Below are 15,189 nucleotides of genomic sequence, written 5' to 3'. Positions count from 1 at the left end.
ACAGTGTTTTCTGTCATCTTAAGAGCTAAAATATGCTCCTTAATATTGGCTCTTTTAGAATATACATGTAGTTCTGTGTATATGTAGTGTACATGTGTTACATACACACTTTCATAAATCAAACTGGGTATTTTCAGGGCAGACAGGGGCATTTACACTTTTCAAAGGCATCAGACTTTTGACAATAAAACACACCCTAAGAGCTGCAAATATTAACCACAGTAACGTTTCAACATGCACAACATTGGAAATCCAAGGCAGACACTATATTTTAAGGTTGTATCTAAACTCTTTGTTTCAACATCAGAGAACTGTGAGATGTTCAAGTGAAGATTTCTACTTAAAAAAAAAAGGAGGGGGTGGGAAAGTTGGATTAGGGATTACTTCTTAAATTATGCCATGTGAGTAGAATTTAATTGAAAGCAGCAACTTTAATTTGTGCTGATGTATGCAAGTCCTTGCACCTGAAAGCCTGTTCTTCTGTTTGCTTTACTACCTTCTGTATTTAATGACCAGTAAAGATCTGGTCATAGCATATAAATTAAATTCAATTAAAAGTGCCTTGAAAAGGAAAAGCTGAAGATAAGGTGTTCTAAAAGACACAAACTGTCTTAGGAAACTCACTTGTAGGATGTGCGATATATATGTGAAAATTAGTTTCCATAGGAGGCTATGAAGGGTGATGATAGTAATAGGCTAAAGCACAGGCACATACTTCATTAAGCATCACTGAAAGTTAAAATGCTGATTTGACAGTATTCAGACATCATTCTTTGACTTCAAAGCTTCACACCACTGAAAGGACAGTATAGGAGCCAGATTCAGAATAGAACTAGTTTATACTTCTCTGAACCATGTAGTTTTTAACTGCTTATGGAGTGAGGCTGCCTGTTAATTTACATGGGCCACTTGACCAGTCTGATCACAGAATCATAGAATCAAGCAGGTTGGAAGAGACCTCCAAGATCAGCCAGGCCAACCTAGCACCCAGCCCTAGCCAGTCAACCAGACCATGGCACTAAGTGCCTCAGCCAGGCTTTGCTTGAACACCTCCAGGCACGGTGCCTCCACCACCTCCCTGGGCAGCCCATTCCAATGCCAATCACTCTCTCTGCCAACAACTTCCTCCTAACATCCAGCCTAGACTTCCCCTGGCACAACTTGAGACTGTGTCCCCTTCTTCTGTTGCTGGTTGCCTGGCAGAAGAGACCAACCCCCACCTGGCTACAACCTCCCTTCAGGTAGTTGTAGACAGCAATGAGGTCCCCCCTGAGCCTCCTCTTCTGCAGGCTAAACATGGAGCCATGGAGGTGAATTGATGGTTTTGAACGTTACCATTTCATTGATGCCAACCTAAATTACGACTCAGATGGAATAATTACTTTGAAGGTATCAGTGCTGTAAATAGCACTTTATTTAGTTCTAATAAGAGACTCAAACAGTGAATGACTGTGAATATTTTCCACTAAATATTCCTGTTACAGCCAGTATCCATTTTGTATGTAAATAGTAAGAGAACCAGCTTTTACAGACACTATGGACTCTGGGATTAGTGCTAGCATACTGCAAATTTGCTCCCACAGGGGGAAGCAATTTAGTAAGAACTTAAATATTATGAACTTGGAGAAGCCCATACAAATCTCGTATGGATTTTTCATACTAGTAGCAATATTGTAAAGTTATGTAAATTTGGGAGTAAAATTTCTGCACATAAAAGAAGTGTCATGTAAGTGACAGTTTTATGGCCTTGGAAAAGGAAAGTCTCTTCTTTCTTGGGTGAAAAGTGTGGTGCAGGCAATGAGAATAACAGTTAGCTTTGCAAGAATGGTATCAGATTTGGAGTCTGGAAAAAAGAGTAACAGTTAGCTTTGCAAAAATGGTATCAGATGTGGAGTCTTGAAAATTATACAAATGTTTTGTGGAGAGTAATGTTTGTAAAGAGGATGTTTTGATTTGAATATAATGAGCCAAGTTTACTAAGCTTGTTAATTGCTGGAAATGCTGCAGAAGAGCCATTTCTACTCTGGTAGAGTTTCATTTTACAATGTAGGGGAATGAGCATCATTGAAGGGACTCTACCTTAAAAATACAAGGCCCTTCTCCACCTGCAATTGCAATAGAATTGGAGATTCAGGTAATGACAGGACTAGGAGGAATGGAGCAAAGATAGAGGTGAGTAGGTTCAGACTGGACATGAGGAGGAAGTTCTTCACCATTAGAGTGGTGAGAGCCTGGAATGGGTTGCTCAGGGAGGTGGTTGAGGCCTCATCCCTGGAAGTGTTTAAGGCCAGGCTGGATGAGGTTGTGGCCAGACTGATCTAGGGTAAGGTGTCTCTGCCTCTGGCAGGGGGGTTGGAACTAAATGACCCTTGTGGTCCCTTCCAACCCTGACTGATTCTGTGATTCCATAGAATGTACTGGTTGTGTTATCTCCTAGTGTCATCATAACTGTTTTAAAAGATGAGAGTATTACTGCTGTTTGAGATTTCAGTGTATGATTTGTAACTGCTGTACTCCATGATGGCACACTTGCTCCCTTGAACTAGTTAAAAAGTGGGAATTATTTGTATCATCTATTAAGTAAGCAGTGACATATTTAGCTTTCAGGCTTGTCTGGCAGTCCACAACTCTTGTCTTTCAAGCCCTCATCTGTGCAGCTTTCCTGATGAAATCATACCTTTGCTTTCCAGATGACTTCCCTAGAAACAATTCTCTGACTAACTAAGATGAAAGTACTGTAAAACTGGGAGCTTGTTTTTTGTTTGGGGAAAAAGATCAAGTCAGTGAAGAAAAATGGCAGTAAAGATAACAGAAAGGAATCAAAGTGATCATTTTTTTATTGCTTTTTACTAAAAATGCTTAAGTGAATTATGTATATTCATAAGTAATAAGGATGGAAATAGGCTGTTCAGTAAAATTAAAGTTAAGGAAAGGGTCTTTTTTCAATTTAAAACAAACTCAATCAATTGCTGTGTTAGTCTCAGAGGGAACAATTTCTTCATGATGTATGTGAAAGATGAGAGGAGAGGAAACATTGATTTGGCCTTCATCTTCTTAAAAGGTTTTCATTCTGCAGTACAATGATATGGATATAAGGCTTGCTCTAGCACTCACTGCTAAAACAGAACTCTTCTGACCTTTCAGCCTAACCTAGGTTTTATGTTCCAAAGGAAGAAATGCAGTGTATCATAAAACTAGTAAAAATAGATACCAAGATTAGGCAGGCAGCAGGAGTCTTCAGCCAGATGCCAAAAAGAATAAAGAGATTAGTCTCTCAAATTACAACAAATTGGCAGGGGGAAGATTTGATTTATCTTATGAACTGCTTCAATACTTACAGTTCTAGCAGCTGTAGCACTCTTTCAGTTTTTCACCTTCAGCTAACTCTCAGTGCTGCATTTTTGAAAGCACTACAAAATACATGTAACCAGAAGCAGTCCCCTTCCCAAAGATGATCAGCCTCACATGTAAGCTGTGAGCAATTTGACATCATCACTGTCTGTGAAGTTGACTTTCAGAGCAAGTTTATCTTCTTTTTTTTCCTGTACATTAGGATATTTGGGATGTGTTTTCAGACCTACATTTTGAATGCTAAGGCTCTGGCTGAGTTATCAGGATGAGGATCTACTACAGTTTTTATGCCAAATCAAGTGTTGGTGATCTGTGCAGTGTCCCCACGCATCACTTTTGGCTGATGTCTCAATACTATTCTGTTATCTCTAGCTCCTAGAGATCTGACTAGATAAGAATTGTGTTCTTTGTTTCCTTGTTCTGGGAAAAACAGCTCTACACGTGGTTTCTAGACTTAAATTCACACCAAAACTCCTCATCTGGTCTCTTCAGAGAAGCTGCATACATCTTCTTTTTGAGTGCTTGGAGTTGGAAACAATTTGTGTATGTATACTTTAGACATGAGATCTATGGCATGGGCTCCTCTTGGCATGGCTGGCTACTTGTCCATGTCATTGCCTTTTAGAAGAATTTACCAACTGTTTTGTTGGTGAATTCAAACCTGCCCACATCACTTTGTGCAATAATATTTGGTTAAAAAGGCCTTGGCTTGGAATGTGGGATGGTTCTGGGGCAAAAATTCAGATCGTCAGCAGCCGAAATGGGGAAGAGCTTAGCTGCTGTTTCAGACACTGCTTTAAGATTTGAGGTAATAGTTGTGGAAATGGTGGAGCTTATGTAAGAGGGTCATTCAGACTCAGCTGTTCTGTCTGGCTGAGAACAGGACGTTAATCACAGAATCACAGGTTGGAAGGAACCTCCAGAGATCATTTGAGTCCAACTCCCCCTGCCAAAGCAGGATCACCTAGGATAGTCCACACAGGAATGCATCCAGGCAGGTTTTCAAAGTCGCCACAGGAGACTCCACAACCTCTCTATGCAGCCTGCTCCAGTGCTCTGTCACCCTCACTCTAAAGAACTTTCTCCTCATGTTGAGGTGAAAGTTCTTATGTTCCAGTTTGTAGCTGTTGCTCCTTGTCTTATTGCTGCGCACCTCCAAAAAGAGATTGATTCCATCCACTCGACACCCACCCCTCCCATATTTATGAGCCTTGGTGAGATTTCCTCTCAGTCTTCTCCAGACTAAACAGTCCCAGGTTTCTCGTTTTCTCTCCATAGGGGAGATGCTCAAGTTCTCCACTCACCCTTGTGGCTCTCAGATGGACTCTTTCCAGCAGGTCCCTGTCTCTCTTAAACTGGGAAGCCCAAAATTAGACAGTATTCCAGATCTGGTCTCACTAGGACAGAGTAGAGGGGGAGAAGAACCTCCCTAGACCTGCTGGATACACTTCTTGATGCACCTCAGGATACCATTGGCTGTCTTGGCCACAAGGGCACATTGCTGTCCAGTGCAAAACCTCCTGTCTACCAGGTTTCCAAGGTCTTTCTCCACAGAGCTGCTTTCCAGCAGGACAGCCCCCAATCTGTACTGGTGCCTGCTGTTATTCCTGCCCAGATGCAGGACCTTGCACTTGTCCTTACTGAACTTCATGTGGTTAGCCTTCATCCAGCTCTCCAGCCTGTCCAGATCCCACTGGATGGCTGCACAGCCTGATGGGTGTCAGCCATGCCCCCCCAGTTTTATATTGTCAACGAACTTGCTGAGAGTACACTCAATGCACTCATCCAGGTCATCGCTATTGAATAAAACTGGATTCAGTACTGATCCCTGGGGATCACCCCCGGATCCAAGCCTCCAAACTTGATTCTGTGCCGCTGTTCAGGTGACTGCTGTAAACATGAAGCTGTTGACTCTCATGGTTTTGCCTCTGCCGTTTCTCGTGTGTCAGCAGCCTTTTGGTGTTTTTTTTTCCCCCTCAGTGTTTTTAAAAAGACTTAGCTTTTGTCCTGGTGCAGAACAGGAAAGCTTGAAAGTTTGAAAATATTAATGGAATGAAATAATTGTTTTCCTCTCAGCTCTTTAGCTTTGGATTATGATGGGAGACAAATTAGTGAAGTGAGATCGGTTACGGATTACACAGAAGTTGTTTATAAGCCTGTTAGGAGGTCAGAAGGTGTTACAAGAGGAAAAGATGAAAACACAAACAGCAGTGCAGCACTTTTGGCAAATAAAAAAGGTCATTCTGTTTCCTGGTCTGAGGGGCTACACACATCATAAACAGCTGAAAATGGTGTCGTGTGTTGGTTATCCCTAAACCTTCACTTCCCTTGACAACTCCTTGTGTATGTGTATTTGTATCAAACAATCTGCATCAGGTTAAGATCTTTTACTCTCTTTGTTTTTCATGTCACACAGTAAGCAAAACCTTCAGTATCTTTTTAACTTTCTTAAAAAGAATCTGTCCCCTTCTTCCTGAAGTGGACAGATTAAGTTTAAAATTCTGTAATATCATTAAATTAATTACTGATTTACTTAAATTATTAGATTTTAACTACTTTTTTTTTTTTGATCACTTAGTCAATTACCAAAATGGGTAACTTGGATAATTCTGTTAAGTGTTTTATGCCTCTTTGTGCAAACGTAAAGCATTTAATGTTTTATCATCTAGGAAATTTGTGGTTGTACGTTTGTTTCAGGAAGAGAATATTCTGATGGGGTTTAGAAATGTGCAGTACTCTGGCTGGCTTCTCAGCTCCTCTAAATTTCCTAAACATTTCTGCCTTTGAAAATGTAGTGTTAAGGTTTATGGAGAGGCTGAAGGAGCTGCGGTTGTTTAGCCTGGAGAAGAGGAGGCTCAGGGGGGACCTCATTGCTCTCTACAACTACCTGAAGGGAGGCTGTAGCCAGGTGGGAGTTGGTCTCTTCTCCCAGGCAAGCAGCAATAGAACAAGGGGACACAGTCTCAAGTTGTGCCAGAGGAGGTCTAGGCTGGATGTTAGGAGGAAGTTGTTGTCAGAGAGAGTGATTGGCATTGGAATGGGCTGCCCAGGGAGGTGGTGGAGTCACCATCCCTGGAGGTGTTCCAGAAAAGCCTGGATGAGGCACTTAGAGCCATGGCTGGGGCTGGTTGCTAGGTTGGACTGGATGATCTTGGAGGTCTCTTCCAGGCTGGTTGATTCTATGATGTATGTATGATAGTAAAATTAAAACCAAAGGGAAAAGCTCGAGAAAGGTAATAAGATATTCAAGGAATGCAACCCTTGCTGAGATATCTAACAAAGACTGCTCAAGATGTTACTTTATAGATGCAGTAGCCTGCATCTCCATTAGCATTTAAAATTCTAATTGTAGCTATCTGTGTTATTTACGTACCATACCACTTCATGTGCCATAAAACACTTTATTGCATCTTATCTAATTAATTTGGTTGTGAAACAGATACACCAAATGTAGACTAGACTATTCAGAAGGAAAACCAACTTTTTTTTTCCCCTCCAAGAGAAGCAGACTGCAGATATCACAATTTCTCTAAATAGCCACAAAAATCACAGGTTTTATGTATTGTGGTTTACAGATCTTAGCCAAACAAGTTGCTTATTTCCTTTAGTTGAGAGCTTTGTAAAGATAAAGATCATGAAGTCTGGCTTGGCCCAGATGAAGTTCTGGCATTTCAAAGACTTGTGACTGGTGGACTTAATTTCTAAACCTTTTCTATCAAACTTGGGAAAAAGTGCTTTCTCTCTCAGGGTTTTTACTAATTGCTTTTCCACATGGTCTGATCTGATTGCTAATCTACTTGTTGCACAAATGCCCTGAAAAATCTGCATAACAAAGAACAGGAACCCATACATGAGTCCAGTACTAGTAAATTATTGAGTACACTTCCACGCCCCTGATTTTACCTCCTTTTCCCACCAAAACGGACTTGTTCATATGAAGGAACCAAGAGGAGACAGGGAACTGCTGGTCATGCATCCTTGGAATTAAGGATGTTACAAAGAAATCACAGTACTATATTGGTTTAGTGATGTTAATTATGTAGAAACAATTAAATTCTGGCATGAAGTGAACAGCAGAATGTTTGTTCATTTCAACTGAGGCAAGTTTTCACCTGAAGGACCTTCTTCCCGTGAGATATTCAGATCTATAAGTATGAAATGCTTGTGAAAAACACCATGGTAATAAACTTCATTATTAACTAGCCTTTAAAATAGTATCTTTACCAAGTCAAATAACTTTAATACACAGTATGCCTAGGTAGCACTTTATAGCCATCCTACCTTCTTTTCTTGTACAGTGTTTGAAACTGTCAATGTGTAGATTCCACTTGTTGTCAGTCCAGATTTGAAGGCTTCAGCACAGTCTTTGAAGCTGATTTGCTCCTCTTTAGCTATGAAGTTGTGCTTAGCTGTTAAAAGTATAATAGAAATTGAAGGCATTAAGAGGAGATGAATAAAAGTTACTAAGAAGTAATTAATGATGCAACCAGCTTAAAGCTTTGCAGTTCCCAAATATATGCCTGTTCCAAAAAAGAAATGAGGGATGAAGGTACTAATTATGTGTTGTTGCTTTACATGATTTTGAGACACTACTCTGATATGAGCATAACTGTCTGATAGGCTGAGAATTGCTGAATTACTATGTGTTGAGTAAGAATGCTCAGAATATAGTGCATCATTCAGCTGAACAATTTCTGCTTCCATTCATTGCCTTTGCTGGACTCCCACATAGATTCTAATTCTCTGCATTAACTGGTACTACAAATATATCTAACTAGCAACTGATTACTTTAATAATGAGCTAGTATGACTCTAATATTGTGAAAACTAACATAAGAGTTAGGAAATCTCTTCTAATAAAGCTGACTGGAATAACTACTCTTTCAAAGTTTTTGCTAGGTTTTTTTGCACCCCCCCTCCTGAACACAAGCAGGCTGAAGCTCAGTAGATCAGCTCAACCCACTAACAAGACATCCCTTCTGGAATTAATTTGAGTAAAAAATACATTTTAATATGCCTGAGCCTTCTTATTTTACAGAACAATCTAAGGCTCATCTTTTCGTTCAGTTCCTTATTAACTGTGGAGGTTGGAATTTCCTGGCGTTTTGCCTGCTGACTGATATTTCATATTTGACCCTTTTGGGGTTGTTTCTGTGTATTTTCCCTTTTAACTTAATCTAACAAACACAGACACTCAGTACAAAGTTTTAGGTGCCATATAAACGCATGCTTATATTACCATTGTTTATTCTCTTCCTTTTTGCTTGCTTATTCATTATTTACCTGTTTACATGCTTTACCTTAAATATAAAAATAACACATTCAGTAATTGCTTTTCCACTCTCTATTGTTTGTATACTGTCTTAGGAGCTTTCCCTGCTGATTTTGTCTTTTTGGCAAACATTCATTATTTTTTCCACTCTGGCTTTAACAGTGTTGTAGCCAACATGCCTTTGACTTGTTTACTTACTTGTGCACTAGCGCAGCAGATAACATCGGCAGGAACATGTACAGCCTTGGTAATGGTATTTAAGGGGATAGTGTCAATTATTAAGATGAAAAACTTGGGGTTTACTTTGTTTAGAAAAACCTACATCACATTATTTAGGACACTACTGAAAGCGAGGACTTCCAAACACCTTTTTCCTTTCAGGTGATTCAGTTTACAGTAATGTAGCATAGTCCATCTATGTTGTCTCTTAAACTATAATGGCAACGTTTTCCTAGCACTTAAATGATGTTTTTAGTGGTTCTGTTTGCTTGTGCATTTCCAGCCCCAAGAACTCTACAGACAAACATGTCAGATTCTTTACTCTTTTATACAGAACAGAGGTTCTGTTAGCTTGTGCATTTCCAGCCCCAAGAACTCTACAGACAAACATGTCAGATTCTTTACTATTTTGTACAGAACAGAGGTTCTGTTTGCTTCTGCATTTCCAGCCCCAAGAACTCTACAGACAAACATGTCAGATTCTTTACTATTTTATACAGAAGAGAGGTTCTGTTTGCTTCTGCATTTCCAGCCCCAAGAACTCTACAGACAAACATGTCAGATTCTTTACTCTTTTATACAGAACAGCTATGCTTTCTTCATTTGTCAGAGCTGTGTATCAGACATGAAATTCAAAGGAAGGAATTTGCCTCGTTTTTTAAAATCCTGCTTAGCCATAGCTTTCAGTTTATGTTTTGTGTGGATTTTTTCTGGAGCATGTGAATCTGCATAGATTTGGAAGCTATGGTCAGTGGCTACAATTTGTGGCAGTGCTGTTAGGCATTTAGGGCTAAGATTATTGCCTATAAAATTTGCTAAGCTGAGGGTTTTTTAGGATGAACTGGGAAGTATCAGTGAAGGACTGGATGACTTTAGGAAGGACTTTGCTGCCCTGGGCTGGTGCTTTTTGTTGTTTGGGGCATACACAGGTGCTAAAAATTGGGCCAGTGCAGATTACTTTGCCTGCAACAGCCATTGTAATTATTCCTTTCTTTCATCAACATAATGTGCATAGATGTCACAGAAGCAACCTATGCCAGCCGAGAGGAAAAGCTTCATAGAATCATAGAATTAACCAGGCTGGAAGAGACCTCCAAGATCATCCAGTCCAACCTAGCTCCCAGCCCTAGCCAGTCAACTAGACCATGGCACTGAGTGCCTCATCCAGGCTTTTCTTGAAGACCTCTTGGGACTGTGACTCTCCCACCTCCCTGGGCAGACTATTCCAATGCCAATCACTCTCTCTGTGAAGAACTTCCTCCAAACATCCAGCCTATATTATGCAGTTTAACCTAGATACATGGTCAAGGGTACGTCTATTGCCAGATGAATGAATGTCATGTGAGACAAATTATATACCAGGTATCTCTGTATTGTTGAACCACTGGAGAAGTGGTCAGGCAAACCAATATAAGCCACAGGAGATGACCAAAATGCTGAAAATAAGCCACAGAAATGTTGTGGTTGTTTCCCCTTGCCTCTAAAGAAAATAGGTTAACTCAAAGGCAGAATTTAAGGGGGAAAAAAGGAAAAAGAAAAAGCAACTTTGAGAAGCAGAAATCTGGTGAAACTGGGTTTAAGACTTTATAGGTATGCAAATTAGGAAATGTGACTCAAATAATATCAGCAGGTCTGCTTTTACTTACAATTTGGTGTAGATATCATAGTAAGCAAGTTGTGAACAGTCTCCATCAGATCATGTTGCTGTTTTTGTAGAACCGAGTTGTTTACTGTAGCTGTGACTAACTGTTTTTCTAGTTCTTCTATAATAGAATTCTGTCTGGCTACTAGGACTTGAAGCTGATCTTTTTCATCTTTTATTGATTTCAGCTGAAGGGTGTGCTTATCTTCCATCTCAAGGACTCTTTTTTCTAGAAAACTAAATCAAAGATTACAGTTAGGCTCCCCAGAAGCAACTCTGAGCTGATAGAGAAAACTAGCTCTGTTTATTTATAACTATGGTGCCATGCATGCAGTAGAAAGCTAAATGAAAGTTTAATTTGATAAATATGCTTTATTAATAATTCAAATAATAACATGATCTACTGTAGTCTGTATTGCAGCCTTTTAAAGGATGACAACTGGGGTTTTGATAATTCAGCACTATAAAAGGAAAGATAGAATGAAAGATTTCATGGGTTTACTCTATTAAAAGATGAAACTTATTTACAGATGGACCTATGACCTTTTCAAATGTTCTGTAATTAGAATCATTCATATATATACATATATATATATATTGTAGAATCATAGAATCAGCCAGGTTAGAAGAGACCTCCAAGATCATCCAGTCCAACCTAGCACCCAGCCCTAGCCAGTCAACTAGACCATGGTACTAAGTGCCTCAGCCAGGCTTTTCTAATTACAATTAAATATATATAGTTAGCATTAAAAAATAAATACAGTGTTAAGATAGGGAGATGTGCAAAGAGTTACTTGAAGATGTGTTACACATCCCCAGTTCTGGGGCTGGTGTATGTGGATTACTGGCTAGAACAGTATTTCCTTGGTAGATATTCTGATGCAGACTCTGAGAAAGCTGATGCTTAAAGACACATGGCAAGAATGGAGAAGTAAAATCCATTGCCATTATTGAAAAAATACAATCTTGAACCTTACAATTATGTTTCAAGCAGAATAGCTTGATGTCAGATTTTCTTCTGTAAGGTAAGAAACAACACTTTTGTGGTTACCTCAATTTTACAAGGATAGTCTATAGTCTGCTTCACTCACACTAAAAATTTATATGTGAAAATGCAGTAGTTGCTTTTCATTTGATAAGGATGCTTGGTTTTATTAAGCTGGTAGATAAACTCTTTAGGGAACATATATAAATGTAGTAGAGTGGTGAACAGAAAAGGTAAAAACATGTCTCCTGGTTTCTTTTAAGCTAATTCTCTGAAAATAAAAAGCACTTTGCACATATGGTTCTCATTGAAAACCACGTCTTTGAAGGAGAAAACTTAGTGACTGCTGCTTTTAGATTTCTCTGTAAACTCTTTATTGCCAAAAGTAAAATCAGACCCTGGTGATATGAAAACGAAACTATCTGACAAAAGGTATGAGCCTTTGGACACCAGCTGACTACAGGAGTCACATCTGGATACTGGTCTGAATTTCAAAGGTTTGACTAGTTAGGAACCTTGAGTTTAAGTAGTTGACTTTTCTCACTACGTTATAGAAAACTGTGGCATTGACCTGATTGTATATTGGGATAGCTGCACATGAGGGATTGAATTGAACCTGCTGCTGTTATTCATACCAGCATCAAAATGCCAGCTTCAAAAATGAAAGTACTGGCTTTAGCAAAGTATTATGGAGCTCCAAGTTCAGATTGTAACATGGGAGGCTTCTTGTTCCAGTTGCTGGTTCTGCCTTTCTTGAGCATTGGTTCTTTTCCACTGGGATGGCATTTGGACAGGGAGGAGTGGGGGAGTAGTTTTCTGGCTTGGGCTTTTGGTTCACTTGCTTCTACTTGCTGCTTTACACTGTGCTTCTTCTGCAAACAGGCTAAAGGTAACTGCATTTTGTACTACGTTTATCTGATTTTCACCAGTAAATTCTCTTCTTATCTCACTTTTCTTTTTGTCTGAATCCTGAGTTTCTGAGTGTTACTTTCCCTTCAATTCTGCATTGGAAAAACAGAAAGGTTAACCTTCTGTTTCAGTTCGACCTGTTTTGTTCTGATTCAAACCATTACACTGTGTACTACACAGAAACACAGTTTTAGAGATGTGGTTGCACTGGATTAGTTTAAGAAAAAATTCATAATCCATAACTTCAGCTAGATATGTCTAAAGAAGAATATAAATTGGCTACAACTGAAGTGCAGAGAAGTATTTCAGTTTCAGTCTGCAGTTCCTCATGAAAATAACTTTACTGAAGAATGATACATAAACAGAACACAGGAAGAATAAACTTAGATGATTCTTTGAGCCTTAAGTAACTTATGAACTTTGTAATGACCATAATTGGCTGATAGGAGCTCCTGTAGAGGGCCTTGTTTTCCTACTTGAGTAGGTTTGTTTCTAAAAGCACTAGAAGGGCACTTCTAATAGTGTCACAGTGGCTTGACAGGCAAACTTACCTGTTTTTTTCTTGTAACTTAGTTATCTCGTTGGTCTGATCTGAGATCTGTCTTTCTAGTTTGTTTGTTGAAAGAGAGTGTTCCAAAAGCTGAAGTTCAAGTCTGGTTGTCTGGTTTAATACCTAAATGAAATGCACAAAAGAATTTGAAACCCAAGGTATTTATTTTGCTGTTAAATCATGCAAACACGTGATCATGGAAACGATCATGGAATTAGAATGAAGAATACAGAGTTGCACTGATTTGGTTGTTATGCTACTGGTGGTATTTCAGTAGCATGATAAATGTATCTAATTAGCATCTGAGAACTACTGTCTACTTCAGTTTCACAGCCATACCTTCCCCTCTATTCTGATAGTCTTAATTCATGACTAGAACTATTATGGCTGCTGTTCAGAGAATAATTTGTTTTCTCAATCTAGTGCAGAAAGGCAGTGCTTTGTAGATCTCTCTGATTAAAATCACATCCAGGTCCTGAAATTGCTAAATAGTTCCCTCTTAGTATTCTCCTTAATCTCAGATGATATTTTCAGGTGTTTACCATATAGATCAGACTTGTGGTGATCCATTCCTTGGATTTTAATGTAACCTGGTTTATACTTATTTTTTACTGTCTACACTTATTTGCATCTGTAAGTGAAGAAATCCAACCTGGAAGACACTTTGAAGTTTGTATTGGCTCACACTACTTTAAGGCATGTTTTGTAGAAATATTTTCTCATTGTTTTAGAAGAGCTTCTTTTAATTTAGCAGAATTTGGCTTTTCTTGGCAGGAAGAATTGATTACTTATGTCCTTCATGTTAAACACGTTAAACAGCCATTCAGGACATGATTTCACACTTAACTGTAATTGAAAACTATTGCCAAAAGTAAGTGTCCTTGAGAGAGCAATTGTTTGGTTAATTTCCTTATGTTGTTAATTAAGCCTTTAGCCCAGTCACCAGTAATTTCAAGCAGAGAAGGAATGTTGCAGTGATGATTTTCTTCCTCTAAGCAGAAAATAATTGAATAATTTCCATAAAGACATTACTGAGAATGGACAAATACATTCTCTCAACATGTGCAAAATATTTGGCTGCCAAGTAATGCTATCAGAGAGTTGAATTCAGTACCTTAGTGAGCTATGAATTATCTGTTTATCAGAGAGCTCACAAAGGCTCAGCTTAGGTTAAAAATATGATTTAATTCTGGAGATACTATAATGTCTACCATGGATTTGGGAGTGTGCATGCTATTTTCTTTACATAAAATGTTATGTGCTGCATTTGCTATTCATTTGAGGACATACATGTCTGATTTTTTCTACTGTGTTGGCAAAGCTACAAATACATAGCAGTCTACATTGATTTGACTTGTTCTTGCATTAAAACCAGCATTCTGGCACACAGAATGTCTTACTGTAGGTGAGGCTTTGAAATTGAAGCAATAGTTAAAGATAAAACCTTTTTTCTTGGTTTGAAATAATTTAGGTATGTACAACAGGCAGTCTCACTTCTTTGTCAGTATATTTTCTGGCAACCTCCTCCTGATTAATTTTTTATTGATTCAGCTCTAGTTCATTTATTTCTCTCTCTGTTAAATAACAATAATATAGTGCATTGTGCTGTTATCCCACTTAAAACTATCTGTGAAAACATTCATTAAAAAGAGATATTTTTCTTGTGTTTTTTTTTTCTTTAATACAAAAGAAAATAAATGTAGAAAAGGAATTAGCCTGTAAATGGAACAAAGGCAGTTTGAAGGAACTTTTGGCTAAGATCTGAGGGTGACAGCTGAGAGCTATACAACAAGGGTTGTATAAAAGCATACCGGTACCCAGTTGATGCTTGGATATAGTATAGTAGTTTACAACTGGGTAGAGCTGTTGATTATAATGGTTGACTTCTCATTCATTACTTACTTGTGCTTCAACATCTGTTAATTTGCGGGTCTGTTCAGCTGTTTGATTTAGTAAGTTTGTGCCTATTTCAATCATTACTGCAGTCTGGTTCTGCACTGCAGTTTGCTGGATCTCTACCATTTCTTTCTTCATACTGTCTTGGATGTAATTCTCAAGCTACATGGGAAAGGAAAGAGAGAAGATAGTTGTATTCTTTCAAATTTGGAACTGGGGGCAGTACCATAAGCTTGCTGGCTGCCTCGCTAAGCAAATGTTCCTCGTCTGGTGCACTTATGTGAAGTTTCCCAATGTGGAAGTTTCCTGATGTGAAGTTGCTCTGTGAGAGGAAGGGAGATATGACAAGGAATGTGTGGCCACCC

The 15,189-nt window shown here is 38.8% G+C and overlaps 2 protein-coding genes across 5 annotated transcripts in view; one reads left to right on the top strand and one right to left on the bottom strand.

Annotated features, from left to right (window-relative positions):
* MCPH1 (microcephalin 1) overlaps positions 1 to 15,189 on the top strand; it is a 128,861-nt gene that overhangs the window by 51,579 nt on the left and 62,093 nt on the right. The gene's annotated exons all lie outside the window — the stretch shown is intronic.
* Positions 1 to 15,189, bottom strand: part of ANGPT2 (angiopoietin 2) — a 49,030-nt gene that overhangs the window by 7,673 nt on the left and 26,168 nt on the right. Inside the window, exons 2-5 of one of the 2 annotated variants that reach the window (XM_064145844.1) lie at positions 14,831 to 14,986; positions 12,930 to 13,051; positions 10,489 to 10,721; positions 7,633 to 7,760 (exon numbers count right to left, since the gene is read on the bottom strand). In XM_064145844.1, the coding sequence (XP_064001914.1) occupies positions 7,633 to 7,760; positions 10,489 to 10,721; positions 12,930 to 13,051; positions 14,831 to 14,986 (639 nt within the window). The remainder of the gene's footprint in view (positions 1 to 7,632; positions 7,761 to 10,488; positions 10,722 to 12,929; positions 13,052 to 14,830; positions 14,987 to 15,189) is intronic. The other variant, XM_064145845.1, reaches the window with a different exon arrangement.

Source organism: Pogoniulus pusillus, chromosome 7 (genome assembly GCF_015220805.1).
Source record: "Pogoniulus pusillus isolate bPogPus1 chromosome 7, bPogPus1.pri, whole genome shotgun sequence".
Lineage (NCBI taxonomy): Eukaryota > Metazoa > Chordata > Aves > Piciformes > Lybiidae > Pogoniulus > Pogoniulus pusillus.
This window is presented reverse-complemented; position numbering and strand designations above follow the sequence as displayed.